Source organism: Bactrocera latifrons, unplaced genomic scaffold (genome assembly GCF_001853355.1).
Source record: "Bactrocera latifrons isolate USDA-ARS-PBARC rearing strain unplaced genomic scaffold, ASM185335v1 scaffold_109, whole genome shotgun sequence".
NCBI classification, from domain to species: domain Eukaryota; kingdom Metazoa; phylum Arthropoda; class Insecta; order Diptera; family Tephritidae; genus Bactrocera; species Bactrocera latifrons.
In genome coordinates this window covers 634,524-659,266 of record NW_017534508.1, presented here as the reverse complement: position 1 = coordinate 659,266, position 24,743 = coordinate 634,524, and the positions used below count along the sequence as shown (strand labels likewise).

Here is a 24,743-nt window from a genome sequence, read left to right as displayed (position 1 = left end):
GATGTATACATTATGTGAGCTGAGCACATATTATACAACTAAAATTGTAATTTGTCTCCATAAACTAGAGGGATGGGTCTTGCAGTAACAAAAGAGCCGTTTGTGCCAATTTTGGCCTATGGTTTAGAGCTTACTCCTGCGACGGTGAACCTGCAACGCTGATGAGCCACATAGATACGCAAAGTTGTTGCAAAAAACTGCCGAAAGTGAAGAAGAAAGTTATTAACGATAATTTCCCCGCAGTACTTCGCTCTCTGCTGTGGCGAAACTATGAACCTTTTGCCGCTAACTGTTATATTTTGATATGAATATATATAAATGTATATACATGTGTCTATATAGATATGTAGGTGAGTATGTAGGTATATGCGATACCTTGTAAAGAAGACTTATGTATTCACACATATTTAAGCAAGCTGTCAGGCTTGAGTGACTGTACTATATACTATATGCATATTACAAAATCGCTGTTAACTTGACATAATTTGGTTGTTTGTTGTTCAACATAACCAGCAAATAAAACAAAACGTTAATGTGTTTGCAAACGTACATATTTACATTCACAATAGCTCAACTAGCGATGAAAATGTTGTGAGGGAAAATTCTTTCTTTTATTTTATTTTTTTCTCTTTTATTTAAAAAAATAAGTTTATAATCTTCATCGTTTTGATTTGAGGAAAATATATACATATTGTTTGAATTTATTTTGACAAATAATAATACCGTGTGTGTATGGAAAATCACACTTACTTTGGTAGTCTGCAAGTTATTAAACAATTGTATCCACGTCTAAATGCGGACGTCCAAGCGAGGAAGTGCCAAAAGAAAATTATTAAAGCGGATTTATGATAGCAATTATTGCTGCTTTTGTTGCAATGATATTCACATGAGTATAAAATAAAGCAAAATAAACTTTATGTTACGAAGAAGAAGTGAAAAATAGACCAAGACCAAATACTACCAGTGCTTCATAGTAATATTTATACAAAGGCGGGTTGCCTTTTATATTTCCAGATTTGGCAACCCTGGTGTTGCAATCTGGAAACTCACAGCTTTATCGCAGAGCTTGACAGTTTCGATGTTATACATAGTCGTAACGTTTTGAGATACGAACGGAATTGTTGTGTTATTTACAGTAACTTAAAATTTTCAACTCGTGGATTATTTTTTTACAAATTTCGACGTGGATTATGATGTGGTGATCTCAATCGAGGTCGTAGATCACTCCAAGAAGAATTTCGTGGAGGTCGTTCAAAATCAGTTGCCATTTCGGAAACTTGAAACTTTTGGGCCCGTATACTTTCAATATTGCAAGAACATTTGATTTTAGAACAATATTTTTCAAGTTGGATTCCATGTTCAATTCAATCAACAACCGACGAAGACAGATCACCTTCGACCACGATAATGCGTGCTCGTTTGAGTACTTAAAACCTTTATTTGAAGAGTTATCCGCCGTGAAGTGCTGACTTGGTATCAAATGACTTCTTTTTATTTCCGCACGGAAAAAATGGAATAAAAAGACAACGTTTTTTGATACCTGAAAGCACGGTTGATGCATTCAGATTACATATTTTGGAGACACTTTAACCGAAGAAAAAGCAGAAGTGCTTAGACAGTTGCTTCAATCGCTTGTAAAGTGTATAGATCTTAAAGGGCTTCATCAGTGTGACACTTCCAATTCGAAAAAGAATGTAGGTAATATAGGAGTAGGCCCCTATATATGTAGGTGCAGCCGTTTTTTATGATTAATATTTGTTTTTGTTCTCTAATCTCGTAATATGAAAGGTAACTTAAGTCTCTACGTAACTTTTTATCTCACAGTTACATTGTGTTGGCCAAACAAATACATATTAATAACATATATATTGTTGTTGCTTTTGTAATGCTAAGTGTTTTGCGATATGCAAATAAGAATCAACCGGCGCATTGTTTGGCATTTGGTGTGAATAAATGAAGGGCAAGCACGAGAAGCGAATACCAAAGATTTGCCAACTCACACTTTAGTACGAGCAGCTAACACTTTATGGCAAATCGATTTCAACGATTGTCAAAATGTGGCAATATTGTTATTGTTGTTTATTTATGTGCATATTCAATAAGAAGTTGAGCAATGAGCGCATTAACCCCTCCTTTTGCAAAGCTTTAGCAAGCCCCTTTTCAAATATCCAAACAAACAAATTAACGAATAAATACCCAAATTTAATTTCTTACAACATGCGCTACACTTCGTTTTAAGTGTTACCGAACAACGCACGACAATGAACTTTAGACTTTTCCCAGCTTATATTGAGTTGGATGTCAAATACAACAACACTAAGTTATTACAGTGTAAAAGGTTCGCAATGTTTCTGGGTCATGTTGTGTGAACCGAGCGTTGCGTTTTGGCTAAAAGGCGTACCGCGAACTAAGGTGGCCAGATTCGAGCGACTGTGACACTTGAGCAATAATTTTTGTGCGCTATTTGCACAGCCTGACAGCGTATACGCTTTAGGGCTTACTAGTGTAACAAAGTGTATTTCTTAATTAAAAATATATTTCATAATTTACAAAAAATTTATATTGGACAAAAACAGGGTAGGCACTTGCCTCACTCGAAGCGAAGAGTCTAAAAATTCTACCCGGAAATTATAATAAAAATGCAAATTTCTTGTTAAAATCTTATAAAGAGGAAGCTTAAATAAAATTTTTCTCAAAACGCCATGACCTACATAAAAGTAACTTTTCTTATCAAAATAATTTACCAGAGGGTTTCCTGAAAAACATCTGGTGTCAACATTAGCAACAGAAATAATTACACACACATTCAAGTTTACATCATAACTACAAGCTGCTTAGTGAGCACTTTCCCCAGAGAAGTAATATTAAATCGGCAAGGGATCTCAATTCAATTCATCTGAAACGAATATTTTTTCAAAGAAGCTCAGCGTTGAATTCTTTCTTGGAGCTGGGGCAGGCAACATGCCGAAAATGGGTCACTGCTAGCACTGATACACCGAAAACAGCGAAGACTGCGGAGAAAGAAGCTTTGCGCAATGATAGCAACAATGCTGAAGACAAAAATCCATATTTCAGACATTTAGAGCTCAATGCTGTTAATTCTACGAAGCAAAAATGAATAGCACGCGGATTAGCAGATGGCTTCAGCGAAGACCGGGGAGGTAAAACTAGAGAAGCTGCCAAAATTGAAGCCAACGTCATAAAGCAAGCGAGCGTGTGAATTTTACTTTCAGTTTTGACAAAACAATTTCGAGCAAGTGGCAGCATAAGTGCGCGCACACATGCATGTCTTCTATGACGCACTGAAGCTGTGACTGTCAGCGGCAAGAGCATCCGACATGGCACAGCTTCAGTGTGTTCATTGATTTTTCGCACATCTGCATGGATACATGCAACAGCGCGCTTGCCGCCATGCTGCATAAGTTGACCAGTTCGTCACGTGACTCACCTTTCTTGCTGCGGGGCATGCGAAATGAATTCCATATGAATGATGACTTTTTACGCAAGCCCGATGCCCGATACAAATCCAATTCGCTGGTGTAGGCCGTCGCGGAGCCCATCGTCGCTGTCACCAACGGCGCCGCTGACTGCATGCACGCAGCCGAGGCAGCGGACAGCGTCGACTTGCCAGCACCCGAGCTGGCAACGCTTTCACTACCAACGCCAGCGTCAGCGCCAGCGCTTCTACCTGGCGCGGTCAGCGCAGCCAACAGCTGTGGTGCTGATTTCAGATTTTTCGCGTACTTCACATCACTTGGACAATCACTTAAATTAATTTTCGCCGTTTTTGCGCTTTTACGATTTTTCAACATTTGCACCGAATGCGGCAAGATACCAAGACCGAGACCGAAACCCGAAACACCGTTCGTCTGATGGTCACCACCAGCTAATGTCACCGGAGCAGCCGTTGTTGCCGTAACCGTTTGCAGGTTCTGTGCCGACCCGTAGAATAATGCGACGAAATCATTCAAGCCCATTTTGGCGAACTGCTGGAAAATGTTTTAAATACGTAAGAGTGTGTGTGTGCCGTTATATGTGCGTATATGCGCACTTATGTACATAAAGTTCTGCTTTGGGGGTGGCTAATGGACTAGCACGGCATACAAAGCCATTGTATCCTTGCGAGCACACGAGCGGGCGCTGCTTTACTGGGGATGGCTGTCAATGCACAGCGAGAGAGCGCGACACAATGAGAGAGCAGGTGGACGAGTCTTTCGCGAGCGAAATGTTGAGGCAGGCCATTGTTGTGCACGAACGGTTACACACTATGACGGGCCATGTGTATCCTTTTGAATATTTACACTGGCACACAAACTGTCAACTGTTATACAACCGATTTGAAAGCACTGCACGGTGGGTTGGTTCACATAAAACACTTTACTAAACGGCACCGTTTGTTGTATTTACCGTTAATTAAAATTTTTTTATTAACTTGAACTAAAGTCTGTTTAGCGAATTCTTTAATTTCAAATGTACTTTCTTAATTTTTTTGAAAACCGTCCGCAACTTGTCAACATTGAACTACACAACAGCGCCACAAATTACCGACTGAGTGATTGACGACCGCGTTCGTCGCTGTGTTACCATTGCCAATGAGTGTTTCCAGCTCTGCTTCGTTCAGCTCTTCGCAGCTTATGAATGGAGTTCGCGTTTGCGTTCACATTCGCTCTACGCCACAAGCTGGTGTTGTAAGCAAAGCAAGGTAAGCCGCTCCACGCCACGGAGTAATGCGTTCAAAAGTGTTTTAACTAGTAGTTTTCAGTAGTAGTTTTCAGTATTGTTACATTGTAAAATCGCAGCGCACACAAAGCGATTCACGCTGCTGCCTCGGAATTAGCAGTGGTGTTCGCAGTAATGAGTCGTAGCGGTAAACAGTGTTGCTCTGAATGGTCGAGAGTGAGTTAAAACGCCAACCGCAGCTCAATCAGGCAGGAAGTCAGTCGGTTCGTCGAACAGTCGACTAACCAGCTAGATCATGACTTCAGCTGACAAGGCAAGCTAATTGTAAATGGAATAGCTCAATGCTCTGCCACACACACGACTCTGCACTTACATGTGTGCAGCGAAACGAAAATGGCAGCAGAAAATATAAAGTTGCTACAAATAAGTATGTACTTTATGGCTAAGTGCATATGTAATATACATGCCTATGTAGTACCTAAGTGCGTAAATGCTTGATGTATGTATGTATGTATGTACGAAATAATAAAAGAAAAGGTGCTTGGAATCTTAGTACAAATAATCGATTATTTGACGAGTAGCAAGTGAACTACTAAAAATTTAGTCTAAACAAAGTATATGAAGGCGCGATGTAGGTAAATGTCACTGCCCACCGATTTTACATTTCGCTTCTACCGTCCGTAACGTGGCATATCTGAGAAAATTTAATATATTCCGTAGGAAGGAGTCGGCTTAGCTTTTTTTTTTTGTAATTTGAAAATAAGCTTGAATAAGTATATCTGAAAAATTATTAAAATAGCTAAAAACCATAGTCGAATAGCAACATTTATAAAAATGGTGCGATCCAAGTAGAGGCACTTTTTTCAATAGACTTTTTTAATGTGTTATTTTTTTCAGTATTGTTTGAATTTTCATCATGTAAAGCCTTACGTCTGAACAACGTTTATAGATTTCGATGCCGTTTGCAGCAACTCGAATTGACGTATGAACGGCTTGGCGCATTTTATGTCGAGATTTTAAATCGAAAGTGTACAAAATATAGCTTGAATTGTAGCCGCTCGACTTTCCCAAGCGACATCGCTCGCCCTATGGGCTCTTAAAAGGTGCCAAGAAGATTTACCAAATGATATTCAGCAATGAGGCTCGTAAATAAGCAAAATTTTCGCATTTAGGACAAAGAACAATCTGAAGAAATTTAAAAGCTGCCATTTTATCCAGAAAAAATAACGTTTTGTTGTGATTTGTGGGTCGGTGGCATCTTCGGTACATATTTCTTCAAAAATTATGGCGATGAGAACGTAATCGTGAATGGCGACCTCGCGCCATGAAAACTAACTATTTGATGCCTGAAAATGCAGCTCTTGATCTCGGCGACACTTGGTTTCAACAGGTCAGCGCCTCTTCCCACACATCGCGCCAAGCAATGGATTTATTGAGAGAACATTTTATATTATGTTTAAGTTATGGCGGATCTCCGCTTCTTCGTGTATCTCATCTTTTGTAGGCGTTCTAAGGCATGTAAAGGCAGTTATAATGTAAACTCGGTAACTTTAAATAGTTCTTCGAAATCCCTCACAAGCAAAGCGCTGGCGGTTTGTACTTTCTGTGCATGACTATAATATTTTAGCTTTTTGCTTTATAAACTGTTTTCATTCACTTCATTTTCTTTCATTCTCTTTTGTATGACTTCTTGGCGACACTTTTACAATCGCTTTCTCAAAGCGGCCAATTAATAAAAACTCAATGGATATGTACATTTAATGACCGCAGCACAATTCGAGCTTTTTACCTGTCATTGGCGGCGCTTTTACCGCAGACCCCACAGTGTCATTGTCTGATGATAACCAATTTCTTTGCGGGTATAATGGAAAAGAAAAATATATTTAGCGCGAGATTATTTCAGTGTGGGTTTCATGAGCCATCAATGATTTTTTCCAAAACTAATTTAAATTTTTCACTCAAAACTCTCAGAGAGACGCAGTGCTGTATTCCGGTGTTCTCAAACTTAGAATTATTATTCAAATCGATCGATATTTTCAGATTTTATCAAAAAAAAGTCCAAATTCTTCTTACATATTTATATATTTATAGACGTTGATAAAAATTTCCTTCGTTGCTGTTTAAAGAAGCAGCACAATACCTTTATCGACAGTTAAAGAAAGAAATGTATGCCTCGATTAGAATTTATTGTTATAGCACTGCTGCACAACAACAACTAATAAATTTGTGTTAGAAACTACGAAAACTATTTGGGAGCAACTAAAATTTTCCACACATAGCACAATGGCCGAGTTTGAAGCGAAGCGATGCCTTTTTGGGCTCGCAGACAAATAATACAAAGGTCCGCACAGCGAGCAGATAATGATCAGTTGTGACCATAAAACAATGCCGCCTAGAGAAATGTGTTATCGAGCAGCAGGTTGGCAATCGCAGCCAAGTTTTTTCTTCAAACGTTTTCGAAATTGTTTCTGATTTATTAGAAAGAAGGTCTTAGCAAATGCAAATACCAATGTTTGTTGTATTTATGTATGATTGTGTGCAGTTATATGTGCTTGTGTGTGTACTGGAATGAAATTGTGTTTGCAATCAGCAATTCACCACCCGCCAACTTTGTTGGGAGCTGCAAATTTACGCTCAAATGCTTTTTCACAATAAGTGCAATTATACTCGGTATTTTCTTCGGTAAATATGGCGTGTGAGTATGCGCCCACAATATAGGAAATAAATTTTAATTATATTGGCTTGAAGGCAATTTGGCTTCTGCTGCATACATACTTACACGCGTATGTATGCGCTTTTCATATCAAGAGCCAATTCAAATATCTGTAAACATAGAATATACAAATACATATACATAGAAGCTATGTATGTATTAGCAAATATTAATCTATGCTCAGCATAATATTTTGATTTAAATTAACTTTTAATTAAAATGCTTCCAGCAAGTTAGTAGTACGCGTAATATTGCAAAAATAATTGCTTTAATTGGAAATTTAAGCCCTTAAATATGCGTTCACTTTACTTCAACGTCTATATTTATACATATATACATTTACCAAATATTTTTATATAGAGAAAATCTTATGTGCAAATGCCATTTTTGTATCTTTTCAATTTTTGCGAAGACAAATGATCCGATCATCATGAATTTTTTTTCAACCTGTTCTGAATATAATTCTGCATACAATCGGTTTTTGGGCTTTCGAAAAAAGTACAAAATTTGAGACAAAATTCAAACTTTTCTAAAAACGCCGCCATTTTATCAATTCTTGATTTTTTTGGGCTTTGATTTCTGCGGAGAATGTCTTGTAGTTTAACAAGAGCTTTTATTTTTAGTTTTCATCCACGCAGAGGACCGAAGTCTCTACAGCAATGGAGCACCGCTTTTTAGCGCCGTCATATCACTCGAACACTATTTGATGTGTCTTTTTTTTTCTACAATTTTACTGCGTACACTCGAACTAGTAGAAATATGCCCTGCAAACTTTAAAACAATCGATAAGGTAGTGTTTTTTTTAAATCCCAAAAGTCAATATTTTTTAACCAATCAGACTAAGTCTCCTCCTAAAGTGTTACATGGGTTTATAGGCTTCTAAAAATCGATTTCTTTTATTGTCCAAATAAATTTTACAACACCTCTAAAATATTGTCCTACATTGTCAAGTTGATCCGAGTAACAGTTTCGGAGATACAGCCTTGAGAACTTGTTCTCTAGAGGTTAGCGAGGCTACATGTGCTGTTTTTAAACGCGTTTTTCTGGAAATTGTGTTTTTGAAGTCGATTGGCAGGATTTCTCGAGAACTACTCAACCGATCTTCATGAAATTTTACACAGGTATTTGAGTTACAATTCTTAAAGACTTGAACGAGGAAACTATTTGAAAAAAAATTTAAATTTTTTTGGAAAAATGTTTCAATTTTCAGTTTCAACTATAAATCTAATAAAATATTTAATTTTTTATAAGAGAAAAAAATTTTTGAAAAAAGGCTGTTAATCATTGTCAAACATCTTTTCTAGAAGGCAATATCGCAAAAAAATATTAATTTACATTTGAAAAGTGTAACAATTTCGAAAATTTCGATTTGGAAGACGAATCACATGCAAAAAATTGTAACGAAATTCGCAGTTTCATCGCTTGGTATCTGCCTAATTGTGTAATTTTTATTGCTATTACTTCGTTCCGACATTAACACAAAAGCGCGAATTAGCAGAGACGAATTAGTACCAAGAGGTGCCTTGCCAACACCGCGGCGCTTCCACGATGAAGACGAATTGATGGATAATGGATAATTTAAATTGTTATTGGACGCCCTCTTACAATTTCAATGAATTTACAATCTCCTCAAGCGATTTTGACGATATCAAGCTTGTTATAACCGAAACACAGCAGAAAATAGGTGCTTTAATGCAGCATTAAACATAATTTGTAAGTGTTTTCAATACATAGCCACATTCAACGAATGTACACATCTAAATTTAAATTCAATTTCGAAATTAAATTCGAATAAATCGCTTATTTAGCAAAACATTTTATGCAGATTTGAAATGCAACAAAGTGTTCGAAATCGCCAAAGGAAATCTTCGCGGCAAACGAAGGCGCTGGCGTGCATAAATATTAAAGAGCCGCGGGCAGCACTCTTCCCGCAATTACGCAGTTTAATCAACGCGTGAAAAAACTAGTGAAATTTGCAAAGCGAAACAAAACCTTACAAGTACTTGCAACTGTTTGGAAAAAAACGAACGAAAATTGTAAATTTTTGTTTTGCAGCAAAAGTAAAAGTGTTTAAGGTGCGTAAAGCCGTAACGAGCGGCAAGTTGGTGGCACTCGAGGCGTCTGCCACTGCTGCGGCCGGCTGGTGAAGTCATTAACTCTATAGGCCCATAATAATATAATTTGCAACTTGCCATAACATAACATAACGGCGCTACAACTGCCTATTTTGTTGAGCAAATTTTCTTGTTTTCCATTTGTTTTCCATTTTTACAACTTGCAGCGATAAGGCGCTGTGTTTTTCCAAGCGATAACCGTTACAATTTCATTTCGGGCTGTTGCCATGCATTACCAGATTTTTATCCACAACATAATTTCGGCATTCCATTGCAATAGCTTGCAAATGCGAATGATTGCATGAACGTGAATTAGCAAAAGCGATGTCGTTGAGTTGATGAGGTGCCAAAAGCATTACTCTCGCTTTGAAGGCGAACGGTTTTGTTTTGAACACTTTGTGTGTGTCATTATTCGTCACATGACATTATGTGACACCGCATCGATGTTTGTGTGGGGTTTAGCGACTTCCAAAACAAAACATTCTAAAACATTCCCCAGAACAGAGATCGCTATTATAATGCCTTATTCATCAGTTGAAAAGTCCTCGACCTGACTCATAGATGGCGCTACAACAATTGATTACAGTTAAAGAAAACACTTAGCCTGAGGATGAGTTTCTTGACACCGTCCCAGGAAAATCAACCATCAATGATTGGTATGGTAAGTTTAGACGTGGTGAAGCGAGCGCATTTGAAGAAAAAGAATATTTCAGTTCTGGCGACTATTACCGTTATTGGATTCAAAAAGAATGCTCGTTGGGAAGAAATTACCGACGAATAAAAAGGTGATCACCGAAACTAGGGCCTATTTTGAAGCCAGGGACAAGTAGCGCTACAAAATGGTATCGGAAAGTTGTCGTTGAAGAGAACTTTGTCAAAAAAACGTGTTTAGATAGACTTTTCATTGGACCTTAACTCCGATCAACTCTCACCGCTTAGGCTGTATGGATCGAAATGAGCTCCTTCTCTCTTCGTGTTCACTTCCGTCTAACAAAAAACTTCGTGAACAGCATTTGTTACGCTGCAAGTCTGCAATTCTGAATTCCACTGAAAATTGTATTATTGCGTTGCATAAGCAATGAAATTTTCTTGTCAAAACAAAAATCTGTGAAAGCATCACGAATCAATATACGAATCAATTCCGATTTTTTTTTGTTTTTTTTTTTTGTTTGAGTGTGAGGCGGCGCTAATATGTCATAACGTTGGTATAATACGCAGCCGCAATAATTCGTTCACTCTGTGTATGGTGTAAGCGCCGCCGAAGACGAATCGACAACTCCAAAGCAGTTGGCCATAAGCTTTAATTTGGCGTTACACTAATTAAAAATTATGCGCATCCGAAAATTATGTCTGCATATGTGTACATAGTCGTAATTACACACACATACGGTCATCAATATATTTTTTAACACAAATTGAAATGAGTTAAGTAGCTATTTATATATACATATGTATTTAGTGTGTTTTTAAATTTGATAAGCAATAATAAGAAATCCCCAAAATGTTTGGTTTGAGTCTCAGACATTGACATAGCATAGCTTACCATGATATGGTCATGTAATTAATAATGTTGAAATGAGTTCATTAGTATTTTAAGTAAGCATATTAAATAGTACTAACGGTGCTGCAAAACTTTACAGTGGTTTTAAATAGCTTTAAGCATAAAAATAGCAATAAAATAGTCTAAATACATAATTCAAAGTTTTTCAAGCTATTTTACTCAAATTTGAGATATGCACACACATATACAGATATGTATGCCAATGCCATAAATGCTCCACTTTTATTTTACAGCATTACATAGCACAACATATATAAAGTTTGCTGTTTTTGTTTTGTTTTACAAAAACAATTTTAGATCGCTTATATTTTAACCGAAAATGCACATGCACGAACGCGTGCGGATGTGTGTCTGTATATGTGACTGTGGTTTCTACATTTCGCAGCAAACGGCGGTAATCAAGAGCAATAAACTGTTTTTTGGCAAGTAAACAAGCTACCACAAACGCGTTCCATAAACTGCGGCAAATTAAAAGTAAATAAGTCCGCAGCAACGTCACGCTCACCCAGAAGACATGCGAGCTCCCAAAAGGCACGGGTGTTGCGCATTGTTTTTTTTTTTTTTTTTTTTTTTTTTTTTTTTTTTTTTTTTTTTTTTTTTTTTTTTTTTTTTTTTTTTTTTTTTTTTATGTGGAGCGACCGCGCAGTTTTTGTCAACGCTGAGAAATTGTGGTTTATGAGTGTGTGTATGTGCGTACATTTGTGTATCTCATAACCTAATGTTTAATTTAACCTTTTTTCCAACCTTAAGTAAATTGGTGAAACAATGGAGTGTGTTCAACGCATGCCAGCACAAATCAATGCAAGATCTATGCTGGAGAAACCTGTTTTTTTTTTTGTGTATTACAACCCTCTCATAAAAGAGTGATAGTAGCACTAGGTGTCCCATGAATTAAGTTGTACTTGTAACTGCGTTAGACCCACACTTATCGCCGTCCAACAAATGATAATATCTTCACATTACGCCTGCATTCCCCTTAGATTTCTAGCCATAAATCTTCATTCTAATATATTTTGTCTTCGACTTTAAATGCACTTATCTCAAAAAGAGTTATAAATTGCCCTAACGCACACGCATAACTTACTTACATTCATAAGTATCTAAGTCCGGCGTGTTTGTGTTGAAAATGTCTTTCAAATGATGTCCACGTTTTTTCTACTAAAGCAGTTAGATTTGTGAATACAAGATATGAAATCCATGAATGTCAGCGAAGACCACAAAACGTTGGAGGGCTAATAAAAACCTCTCGTGGCTTTTTAATACACAAAACTTAATGGTTGATAAAAACCTTTCTTCGTGTCTTGCTTAATTCGATTTATTCGTTGCGTTCGTTGGTGTTCCGAAGTGAAGTAGGCGTGCAAATCAGGTGGGTACAAATTGACTTTCGTGGTTTTCATTCTCATTTTAATTGCCTCGTTTGTTTCGTAGTTTCCTTTCATTTTATACGACTTATACACGCTTTTGCTCAATTAAATGGCATGTGTCAAAACATTTGTCAAATTAACGCAGTCCGTCCCAGCAAGCCGATTATGCGTGCTTGTATAAATCTCTTAGATATGAAACTAGGCCAACGGCATGAATTTTCCCTTAATAAGTTTGCATGGAAAATGGCAATTCGATTTGATTTCAACTTGCAACTTGCTTCAAGCAATTAACATTTTTGATCTGTTTTGTCGGTTTTATTCACTCCTTGCTAACAAATTATTTTATAATAAGACGCATTGATGAAGTGATGAGTGAAAATTATCATTCAATAATATTTAAAATGCTTTTTTCGCTTAAATTTATAAAGCTAAACAATTTTTAAATACATTTTTTTTAATTTTAAATTAATTATTTTTAATTTTAAATTATTTATTTTTTTATTTGAAATTCATTTTTTTTTTTATTTTAAATAAAGTTCCTTCTTTCAATAAACCCATAAAAATAGCTCCTCAATTGGCTAAATTTCGCTTTTTGTCTACTGAGTAACTAAAGTGCACTCACCTTTAACAATTTTTTTCACTGTTTGCGGAGTTTTCACTTTTAAATTTCCACCGCCACTTCCCGTGGGCGTGCTGACTGCCGTAGATGTGGTCGAAGGTGTAGCAGAAACACTTTGTGAAGGATAACGTTTTTCTGAAATGAGAAAAAAAAATCAATTAAATATCGCTTTACGCAAAATGGTTGGTTCGTTGTCTAACAGTCTAATAATCCGGAAATTTTATTAATATTATTTTAATTTTTTTAAATTTAATTAAAATAAATAATTTTAAAACACCCTAGAAAAACTTTGAATCTCATGAAATACAAAAAAGTACACCGAATTGTACACAAGTGTTGCATACAATTAGGCAGTATGCATGTTGCGTCAACATGTTGCTTAAAACTAACAACACTCAATGCAGGCACATGCTTACACAACCTCGACACAAATCACACTTTTGTTGCATGTTGTTGCTATTCGCATCGCATAGTTGCTTGTCATCTTACGCACGAAACCACGTGTTCGTGCTGTTACACAATTACGCATACAAAAAATTATTTACTTTTGGGTTTTCGCACAAACAGTCCCCGTCGCACGCTTCGCCTGAGCCAATGCAGCAGATTTGAAGAGCTCTTTGTGCTCCTGTCGCCCGCTGTAATGATTATTTTCATCGAGTTCTCATTGAGCTGCGGACCGCTGCACGACGCATCTAACGCCACCTTCGTCATCACATATGTACATATGTTTGTAGTTATGCTTTTGAATACTTCTTATAAAACTTTAGTTAGCAAAAGGTTAAAACGAAAATCAAAACAGAAACCCGAGAATTCCGCACTAGAAATTTACGATTTGCTTCGTGGTCCAAATACTTAGCTAGTACGCTAGTAAACAAAGAATTTTTGGAGTTATTTTGGCAAGAGTTACAGGTGAAGCTGATTATTTTTTTGTCGTTTTTTGTTTTTTACTTAAACGAGGAAGAATTTTTTTCAAGTTGACACCGAAACTTCAGTTGCCGAAACACCTGTTTTTGAACGCATTTCAAAATTTTTGCTCTACAGTGTTGCATTTCTGCCATAACAGTGATAGAAAAGGAAAAGTGGTGCTGTACAACAAATATATACTCGAGCATATGTATATAAATATATACAGATGTATATGCATGCGAGTAGTTAATTCTAAATTTCGGGCTCGCCTTTACTTTCTAACGCATTTAAATTTTTTATTGGGGCGTTCTGGCACAGCGGCTTGACCGTCTAATCACCGCGAAGTAAAAATGTTGGGTCAATTGGGCAATTAACTGCCATGAAGTCGGTATGAAACCCAAGAAGTAAGTGTACGAGTAAATCCAATCTGAGAAAGCAATCGAGTTTTACTACCTTTCTTCTCATTTCCTCAGTTTTACACTGCCATAAAGAAATGATGAAGCATGTGGAAGTCGCAACGTGCCCAAGTGCACACATACTAATATGTTTGTATGTATGTGTGTTTGATACTGGCCTCCAGCACAATGTTGCCGCAAATGGAGCGCTGTAAGGCCATAAATGCAAACAAATCGACGCAATTGGTTATTTTATTGCCAAACCCGTTATTGTTCTAACGCTCGATATGGATCGCCAATGTGGAATCTCGAATATTTGAAAATAAACATAATACTTATAAATACTAAATTATTAAAGTTATGCGATTTGAATGCAACGAGTTAAAAGCAACTCAATGCACTGCCGATTCGGTGCAACATAAAACACCAATCGGCAGCAAACGATTAACACCTGATTGCAGAGCAAAACAAAAACACAAGCAACGGTGAAACATGAAGAACAAAGGGAACTAAGCAGATACGCCGATAATTATGAATGAACTGCGGTGAATATGAAGTTGAAAGAAGCGAGCGACTAAAAGACAACTGAAGTGAGAGCTTATGCAAGAGCGGGCACAAAGAAATGCAAGCGAAGAAGTGTAAAGACAAAACTTGCGATAAGTTTGCCTCCAATTCAAGGTTAAGAGTAGCAAAGAGAACATGTTTGGCGGTTTAAGAGAGTTTTTCGTAATGAGTTTATTTGCTCCAGCACGCTATAAGCGCTCAGATCGTTGCTGATTGTTGGATCAGGTTTTTTGTTCAGCTACAATACACAGCAATGGAGCTAATTAGCATCTTTGAATATTCCATAGAATACGGCTTTCGACATTTTCTTTTGTAAGCAAAATACCTGAACAGAAAAATAAATTTCTAACTGACAAATCGGCGATGAAGTTAAACGCAAAATTTTTTTTTACTTCTTCTTCTTTATTGGCGTAGCCAACACTTGCGCAGCTATACGCGAGTTTATAACAATTTTTTATACTAGTAAAAGCAAGGAATAGTAAGACTTTTTCATAATTTTAAAATTCTTAATTTATTCTTCAAAATCTTTGCCCCCTTCAAAGTAAAACCCCTTGGTCACAATACACTTATGACAACATTTTTTCCAATCCTCGGATCGGGAATAGCCTTCACTGCGTGTTGCGATTCAAGTTTAAGTCTTGAATTGACTCAAAACGGTTTTCAGAAAGCGGTCATTTGAGTTTGCTGAGTAGCCAGAAGCCACACAAAGCTAAATCAGGCGAATAGTCGCGAGTAGCTTAGCGCTAACGACGCATAATACTCAAATAGTATTCCTTTTTGACAACTTCGGGAGTCGAGAGAAGTTCGGTGCGCACCACTCCTCGATAATCGAAGCCATCTGTCAACATAACCTTGATTTTTGACCTGCTTTGACGTAGTTTTTTCAGGGTCGATTCACCGTTGCCACGATATTCGGCAGACCGATCGTCTATTTCCGGGTCATACCTATAGTTCCAATACTCATCACCAGTAATACTATGTTTCGTGACCTCCTTGTGTTGGGAAATCATTGTTTCACAGAAGTTAACGCGAACCAATAGTGTTTTTTTTTCTTCTTAAATCCAAATGATCTTTCAAATTGGCTCTCACTGATTCCTCCGATATTCCAACAATGCTAGTTGGATCTCTGACCGTTAATAGTTGATTTTTAATCACCAATTACTTAAAATATATTGACGTGTTGATCATCAGTTGATGTTGATCGCCGTACGAATGTGGTTTCACGCAAAACTTAAATCAAAAGTCTTACTTTTTTTTGCCCACAATACATACTGCATACAATGTTAAAAACTGGATGTATGAGTGTAAATAATTAAAGCTAAAGATAGGATTTTGCATCAAAGCCGAATTCAACGAGAATATTTTCAGTTTTGGAATTTTCGTGCATACTCCTTGCAGAAGTAGTAAACAAAATATTTAGAAAAATTTCAAGTATTTAATAATGAAAAACATTATTTTAAAACCAATATGTATGTCTTTATGTGCTTATGAAAATTACTAATTTCTCGTTTAAGTCATGTGTTTATTTATAAAACTTTTGTAAATTTCATGACCATATATTGAGTCAGGAATTTGTTTGGCATTGTCACTGTCGTGATAGGTGGACAAGTAAAAATAAAGATATTAACGCAAATGCGCAAAATGAAGGTATCAAATGACCTCATCGGAGCAAAAAAAAAAACGCAAAAAGCTGGCTAATGAATGCTGATTAAAGAAAATATTGTGCTTTCGCCTTTGTTCTAAGAAAAAATTGCATATGAAAAAACATATAAATATATATATATATATACAAGTTTTAATAAAACAAACTATTTAAGACTATGACTCTGATTTGCTATAATGTATACATACATATGCCTATTAGAATATATTGAGAAGATCACAAAAATATTAGATACATTTCTTATTCCGTTTGTGGAACTTTCTATATCTAAAATTTTAGTTAAAGTTTGGAAGTTCGATAGTGTGTGCTTAAAAGACGATATTGAGTCGTAAGAGCTTGTGATTGGCCACCACGTGGACTTGCTTTGATTTATGACTTCCATTGTTTGTGCAACACTTTCGCAAGTGTCTAAGAATTAGTTAAGCACGTTTATTTAAGCAAATAATGGCACACCTCAAGAGCTATGCTATGAAGCTATTAACGTTGTACATATCGCACACTCTAAACAAAAGAGTCATAAGTCGAAAACGGCAAGTGTTCAGGAGGCAAGAACACAATTAACACAAAAATGCACCTAAGAGTGGTTTTCCAGTTAAGTATGCTAGTGATGACAATGAAATTTCTTGAGTAGGTAGATAAGTGAATAAGCATTGATAAAAAAAAAAAATGATTTTGAAAATTTGTTTGATATTTGAGTTGTGATGCTTTTGCAGCTGGTGCGTGATATGTACATTTCTATGTATACCAACAACATACGCGCGTAAATAAAAACTATGAAATTATGGAGAAAATAAGAGAAACCGCTGAGCTAGTGAAATTTTGTTTGGTGGCGATGACAACTGTGGCAGTCCACAAATCTAGATGTGCTACTTAACCAGATTATATGGGTGCGCAATGAAATAACTACCCTGAGGTAAATTACCGTACTTGGTGGTTTGAAAATTGTAAACACATATGTATATGCAGTCTAAAATGTGTATGTAATAATATAATGTAATAGTGCGCATGTGTGCCAGCTCTCGTTTTCTTTGCGGCAACTAAAATTTCTTAGCCCCAAAAAAGGCGTGCATAATTCATTATAATTGATTAATTAGCTCATAAAGCGCTCATTACTGCTAAACAAGCGTTCGAGCACTTAAGTTCTTATCTAATAGACGTTTGTATGTATTGTAATCGCACGGCAATCAACCTGATAGAAACAAATAGGAGCGTTCTTGAGTATGCTATACGATTTTAACCCATTCTCGACTACGTTCATATATTATGACTATTTCCTGAATTATACGAATTAGCACTCAGAAAACTAAAAAATTTAGATCTTTTTCTTTTAATGTGGTCATGCAAGTGTTAAGCCCACATCCATAACACCATAATTTGATTTCCATTACAAAGGCTTAAGCCGACTGAGAGCCAATGAGCCGGATTAGAAGCGTGGCCAAAACTTGTTCAGTGATACACGGAAGAAAAACATAACAAATCTAGCACAGCCTTGGTGTAATACAACCACGCGAAGGGCATTTAACAAAATACATCATTTACTCTTCTAAAAAGTTCTAAGAATATATTTTTATACTTATAGACTAAGTCTTATATAATCGTATGAATGTGTTATTTGAATATGCAAAGGGTGTATGGAATTTGCCACGAAGTTTGTGGCACCAGAGGGAAACGTCGAAGACCCTATAAAAGTATATCAATAAAAGACCGGCAACAGGAGCTGAGCCAATTTAGATACGTCCGTCTGTATATATGCGCGTTAGTCGCTCCATTTTTGAGATATCGACCAGAAATTTCTTCTTTATTTCCTTTTCTCACTTTTCTTATTTGTCAGAGGCCAATATCGGACCACTATAGCAAATACCTGTTATATTATATAAACTCCAGATAAAGATATTTTTATAATCTTTTATACCATAAAAAAGGGCACCTCTAAAGGGTATTCAGGCTTCGGTGTGACCCAAGTACCAGCTTTTTCCTGTTTTCTATTTAGAAAATAACAGTTATCTTCCTTATTTTCCAGGAAATAATTGTAAAACCCATTACTCATTAAAGATCACTAAATTACTTAAGATATATTGGGTAGTGGAAAAAGTCTTTTCGTATTTTTCAACCTTTTTTTTAACAGTTGTTGTATGACACAATGTGATTGGTAACACTGGACGCCTTCAACGACATCTATTGACAAAATACGAACAGAATTTTTCGACTACCCAATATTTATTTTTCCAGTGCATTTCATGGTGATTTTTGCGTGTGGGCCGCAATCGGTTTAAACGTCAGAGGATTTCTCTGTTTATTTTGTTAACAAATCTTCGCTGCAAATAAGTTGTTTGTTGCTTTTGTTGCGCAGGCAAAAGAATTGTGCAGAAACGACAACAAAACGCAGCATCGACTCAGCGCTTACACGTCAACATATTATATATGGAGATCTCTATATCAATACAAGTAATTATATCCGTAAACACAAAAATAACAACGACAACAACAGCTACTGCGACTTCAAGTGCGGTAAACAAAATATTTGTGTAGGCCGACGAAAAGTCACGTCTTGCTAATGAAGTGTCCGTCCGCCGCATGGACGCAGCGCGGCAATTTGAGCGGTGTGACAATTGCGTGGTGTGACTTTCAATAAACTCAGAAACAAATCAAAGCGTTGAGTGCAATTAAGGTATTGCGATAACCGCGCTGTAATCGATACCGATGTTCAAGAGATGGCGCTAAGATTTTCAAATCAAGATATCTGAACGCTTAACCGGCTCAGCGTGTGGGTAGCAAACTGTTCGCGCGTCATGGTGGAAGGCTTTTAAGCGCCGCTGATGGCGTTTGCGTTTTTGCATTTCGCCTGTTGTTTGTGCGCTGCACACATTTTTATGAAAAATCAATTTGGCCGAAACGCTTGCTGAGATTTGCTAACGAAGCGTGCAAAAAACAGAAAACTGGGAAAATTAAAAATTTTCTGTGACTGTGCCAAGTGCAAGGAAATTTGCTGGTTTTCGCTCAGTAACTAGTTACATGCCAACGTCCAGCGGCGTGACTTCAAGATCTTAGATTCAGAGCATCACTGATGATTCCACTTTCAACCAAATAATAAATGGCTTAGTAAACATGAGTTACTATTTGAGATTTAGTTCAAGTTTAAATTGAAAATTTTCTATATTTAATTATAATACAGATACCTATAAAGAGCTGACGACTGCTCCTTTTGAAAATTTGAATTTTGAAAAAAAAAATCTGGCAGATATAACCATTTTATAACTAAAACTCAAATTTTATTTCGATTCGAGTGATTTCTATTATATCCTTCGCCTGTAAACTTATGAAAAGTTATGTTACGTTATTTTGCATTTTAGCTGACGATATGCATATTCTAATCGTATACACTTCTGGTTAGAAAATCATAGCGTAACACTGAGTAATGAAACCATTTTCTGAATCGTTAGAATTAATTCTCAACCAGCCTTTATGGCACCAGTTAGTTGTTGTCGTTATTGAAATAACTCCGCACACAAAATTGCCTCACTGGTAGGAAATATGTATGTATATGTTTGTACGCCCATAAGTGGCGCAACGCGAAATTGCACATTCAATTAAGCTTACAAAAACAAAACGAAAAAAGACAAACTGAAATAAAAATAGCAAAAAAAGAGGAAGAATAAAACTAAACCGTATACCCATTCAATTTAAATGCATATGTATGGGTGTATGCGAAAACAAGTAAGAAAGCGCTGAATTCAGATGGAACCGAATATTTTTGGATATATATATATGTATATCTATAGTAAGCAGAAGATACTGAAGACTATCTATCACAAATTTTAATATTGATGGCATACATTTTTAGCTACGAAAAGACGACGGGCAAACATGCTCTAAGATTCACCAGCTTTTGATTTTTGGCTTGTTATTATTAGCTTATTTTTAAGCAGTTATTTTGCTTATAGTCATAGTCTCAACTTTTGCTTCCCAGCGCAACTTCTCAGTCAATTATAAACAATCTTTGCTATAGACGAACACAAGATTTTAGGAATGCAAGTCAAAATATTTTTTTCGTTCGTAAATTTTTGCTTCAACAAAAACAGCTAGCGAAATTTTACTTCACTTCAGCCTTTGGGTATAAAATTAGTCCATAATAAAGTCAAAAAGAGAGAAAAAGTGAAGAAGCAAGCGAAAAAGAAAATATATTTGTTGTACATATGTCAGTACATGTAGACAAAACTGTAATATGCTGTCAGTATGCCATTGTACATATATGGCACATATCGGACATTTGCAAGCATTTCAACTGAGTGAATGCATTTGAATGATTTGAATGAACACAATCAACTTTCTTTGTAAATTTCTATTATTCTTTCGGACAAAATCGTACTGACCTGTGAATGCAAATCAGCCGCTGAAGACAAGGAAGTCCGCACAAAGTAAAGCAAAAAAATTGAAAATGAGAAGCCAAACAATTGCATTTATAACGGATTCCCGAAGTCAAACGAATTACATAAAACTAAAATTTTCCTCGAGCAAGCTTTGGCTTAATAAAACGATCTTACTTCGGTGCAAAAGTTAAGAGTAGCGACTATGAGCCAATGGACTAACGATAACAATGAAAACCTGCACTTTGCCCTGCGGAGTTGCTTTAGAGTGAGTCCATTTGACTCAATGTAGAGTTTGAAAAAAAAAAAAACCGAATGTTATTGCTAGTGGCAGTGGGAGGGTTTAGTTATAGAGGCTTGAGTTAGAGGCTGGACTTGGAAGCATCGCGAAATTTATTGTAATCCCTCCCACAAAACGACGACAATCGTCAGCTCATTATTTCGCCATATTTTAGTGATCTCAAATAAGCTGAAGAAAGGCGCAATTTGAAGTTGAAAATGAACGCGTGAAGGAACTTAAATTGGATAAAATCATACGTCGACTTAAAGTTAAATATTTGAAAAGGAAAATAGTTTCTATCTATATAAATCTACCTTTTCAGACGGGTTCTGTTCTTGTTTTAGCGAGAGAACATATTTCTAAACTAACTTCGAGAAATTGTGCGAAGTTCACAGTCTTTGGCCATATAAAAACTGGATCTGTTCCGTTTACTTGGATCCGACTGTCTGGAGGTCATTTCTAAAGTTTCTCTTTAAAAGCGATTAAGCATGTGGCTCAATCTCTTAGGTGAGAAGTAGTTGTGAAAGATAAGTGCTCTTCGAATTGCGTCTTAGTAATAGAAACTATGTCAGCTGACCTTTGTTGAGTAATTCTTTTAAATTTTTTCCTAATTGGGAAACGTTTCTTTTAATATATATATAGAACGTATGTATATATATATATTCTATAATGTCGAATATATATATATATCGTAATATGGCTGAATGAATCAGTGGGAGAATAGCTACTTGCTCCAATTGCTCTCAGTTTTTCCTGCAGGGCACGCAACTACTAAGTATTATTTTAAGTATAATTATCTGATTACAGTGAAATGCAAAAAAAGGATCGCAGCTGTGTAAATTTGCTAAGGTGTGGTTCCCTAATAAAGTATACAAAGTACCGTTTCTCTTATCAGTCTAGTTGCTTCTAACATTACCACAACTGAACGAGTACTAAGACAGTATAGTTTTTAAGCTGACAGAATACAGAACAATTTCGTAAATACGCTCGAAATGCGCATTTTTCTTAATTTAGTTGTGTTTTTCGTATTCTGCGGCAAATTGAATGCCGATGGAGGATACCTCAGCTTTGGTCCAGAGTTCAAGTCTACTATAGGTAAAACAAATGAGTACTCAGTGATTACAATTTACTAATTATGCAAACCGAAGGTGAGATTTGGCCCAAGCCCTACCAACAAGTGGAGAGTAACAAGTACTATGCGGTGAATAGCTCCAACTTTCAATTTATCGTGCGTGTCTATAAAATTTCCTTACTTCTGCACTAAAAAAATTGTAATTTTCCGTTTTGCTTTTACTTAAGGCGGTGAACGAAAACTGTGCGCTCTTGCAAAGCGCCTTCACACGATATGCCAACATTATTGCCGCTGCGGCGAAAGGCTACAATCGCGCCCCTGCCACCGCCATACTTGGCATCATCCAGCAAATCTGCGTCAATCTGACACAGCCCTGCGAAGACTTGCCACATCTCGACATGGATGAGTCATGTGAGTGCATAAATAATTGAAATAGTTAGGGATAGAGTTGGCAGTGGAGCGACGGTGGCAGCTGGTGGCAGCCAGCACGTCCTTCAACCACAAGCGCCACAAAACAGTACAATTAAGCGAACGAGCGTTGCCTTTATCGCAACTCGTTCATCTTTTGCACTCGTTCGGCCCTATCTTTTTAATTTATCTCACTGCCACTCTATAAAAGCTGCCTTTTTTTTACTTTTCGCATAACTTTTTCGAATTTTCACACGCTTCAGATTACGTACGCGGCGACGGCGTAGTGCGGGCCAACTCCGTTTGGGGTATACTACGTGGTCTGGAGACATTCTCCCAACTGTTGGTGCCAATGCCAAATGGGCTGGTGAGTAAACAAGTGACAAATTTAAACCATTAATGCCACACAATTTTATGAAATAAATTACATGCACCACCGTTTCCTCTTGCCACCCGGCGCGCCACTACTGACAGCTACTTACGCGCAGCACAGAAATTTACGATCAGCCTCGCTTCAAGTACCGTGGCCTAATGTTGGATTCGGCAAGACACTTTGTGAGCAAGGCGAAAATATTGCAACTCATCGAGGGAATGGCCTACAACAAACTGAACGTCTTCCACTGGCACATGACGGATGACTCAGCGTTCCCCTACAGTTCAAGCGTTTTTCCAGAGCTGTCAGCAAAAGGCGCTTATCGGCCGGAACTGACCTATTCCAAGGCCGATGTGAAGGAAGTGGTGAAGTTTGCACGCGCACGAGGCATAAGGGTAGTGCCGGAATTCGATACGCCAGGTACAGAAAAAAGGAAAGTGGAAAGTACCACAAACGCAAAGTAGAGATATAAGCTAAATGTGAGGGTATACAGTATATTAAAAGAACTTAAGAATCCACAAAGAGTTGAACTAAATAGAAAAATGGAATCGTTTAAAGCAGTTCATAAGGACTACATTGATAACATTACTCTTTCTCAAAGAAGAACAGTAATTTACTTATGATGGTGCATTATATGAGCTTTCCTTTTATTCTTAAGTAAAAAGTTTGAAGTTAGGATGAGAAAGATGTTTAACAATCATCTCTTTATAGCGCACACCGCTTCATGGGCAGCTTCACATCCCGAACTGTTAACGAAATGTGAGGGCGAATTCCAAGGGCAATTGGGACCGTTGAATCCGACTAAAGAATCCACTTTTAACTTTCTTCATAAATTTTTCAGGTCTGTGTTAAACAACGACAAACTCTATAAGTACTAATCTGTTCGTCAGAAACTTTAAATAAATTACAGTGAAATCAAGTTCCTCTTTCCCGACAAGTTCCTACACTTGGGCGTCGATGAAGTGGATTCGGCTTGCTGGGAATCAAATGCCGACATTCAGGCTTACCTGATGGCACATGGACTGGACAATGGAGACTTGCCCTATTTATATTTGGAGCGATTCTCCGCGAACATTTCTGCAATGGGATGGAAGCAGATGGTGTGGCAGGAGGTTAACTAAAGGGAAATACCGCTGTCATCAAAATGGGTGTAATATATGAATTTTTTTCACTTTTTTACAGGCCATGATCGAAAACTCTTATATGGACTGGCCTGTAGGCACAATCGCACAAATTTGGTTTGATTACAAAAACGCTGCGGCAACACTAACGAAAAAGCGACAAGATGTCGTTAGGAGTGATGGCTGGTATCTGTATGTGTTAGACACTGGCGCCGACTGGGAGAAGTTCTATAATGTCGAACCGACTAACTTTAATGGCAATAAATCGCAAAAATCCCACGTAATTGGCGGCGAAGCCTGCTTGTGGAGTGAGTGGATCAATGAGCATAATGTGCTGCCAACTACGTTTCCGCGTGTGAGTGCGTTGGCCGAGCGTTTGTGGTCTCCCCTTGAGCAACTGGATGCTGAAAAAGCGCGCTTGCGTTTGGAGGAGCACAACTGTCGTATGATCGGACGGGGTATTGAAGCGCGACCAGCTAATGGGTTCGGCATGTGCTAGAGGCGAGTGCAGTGATGAGACATTGAAGAGTATGTTTCAAATAAAAA

General features: G+C 37.1%; 2 protein-coding genes across 2 annotated transcripts in view; one reads left to right on the top strand and one right to left on the bottom strand.

Annotated features, from left to right (window-relative positions):
* Positions 1 to 24,743, bottom strand: part of LOC108971657 — a 122,321-nt gene that overhangs the window by 26,900 nt on the left and 70,678 nt on the right. Inside the window, exon 5 of the mRNA XM_018937881.1 lies at positions 13,055 to 13,186. Within this exon, the coding sequence (XP_018793426.1) occupies positions 13,055 to 13,186 (132 nt within the window). The remainder of the gene's footprint in view (positions 1 to 13,054; positions 13,187 to 24,743) is intronic.
* LOC108971660 (beta-hexosaminidase subunit beta-like) lies at positions 22,145 to 24,726 on the top strand. Its single transcript, XM_018937895.1, has 8 exons — positions 22,145 to 22,318; positions 22,372 to 22,451; positions 22,523 to 22,706; positions 22,967 to 23,070; positions 23,178 to 23,496; positions 23,788 to 23,917; positions 23,987 to 24,188; positions 24,259 to 24,726. Exons 1-8 carry the CDS (start codon positions 22,216 to 22,218, stop codon positions 24,694 to 24,696), a joined length of 1,560 nt encoding a protein of 519 aa, XP_018793440.1. The 5' UTR covers positions 22,145 to 22,215; the 3' UTR covers positions 24,697 to 24,726.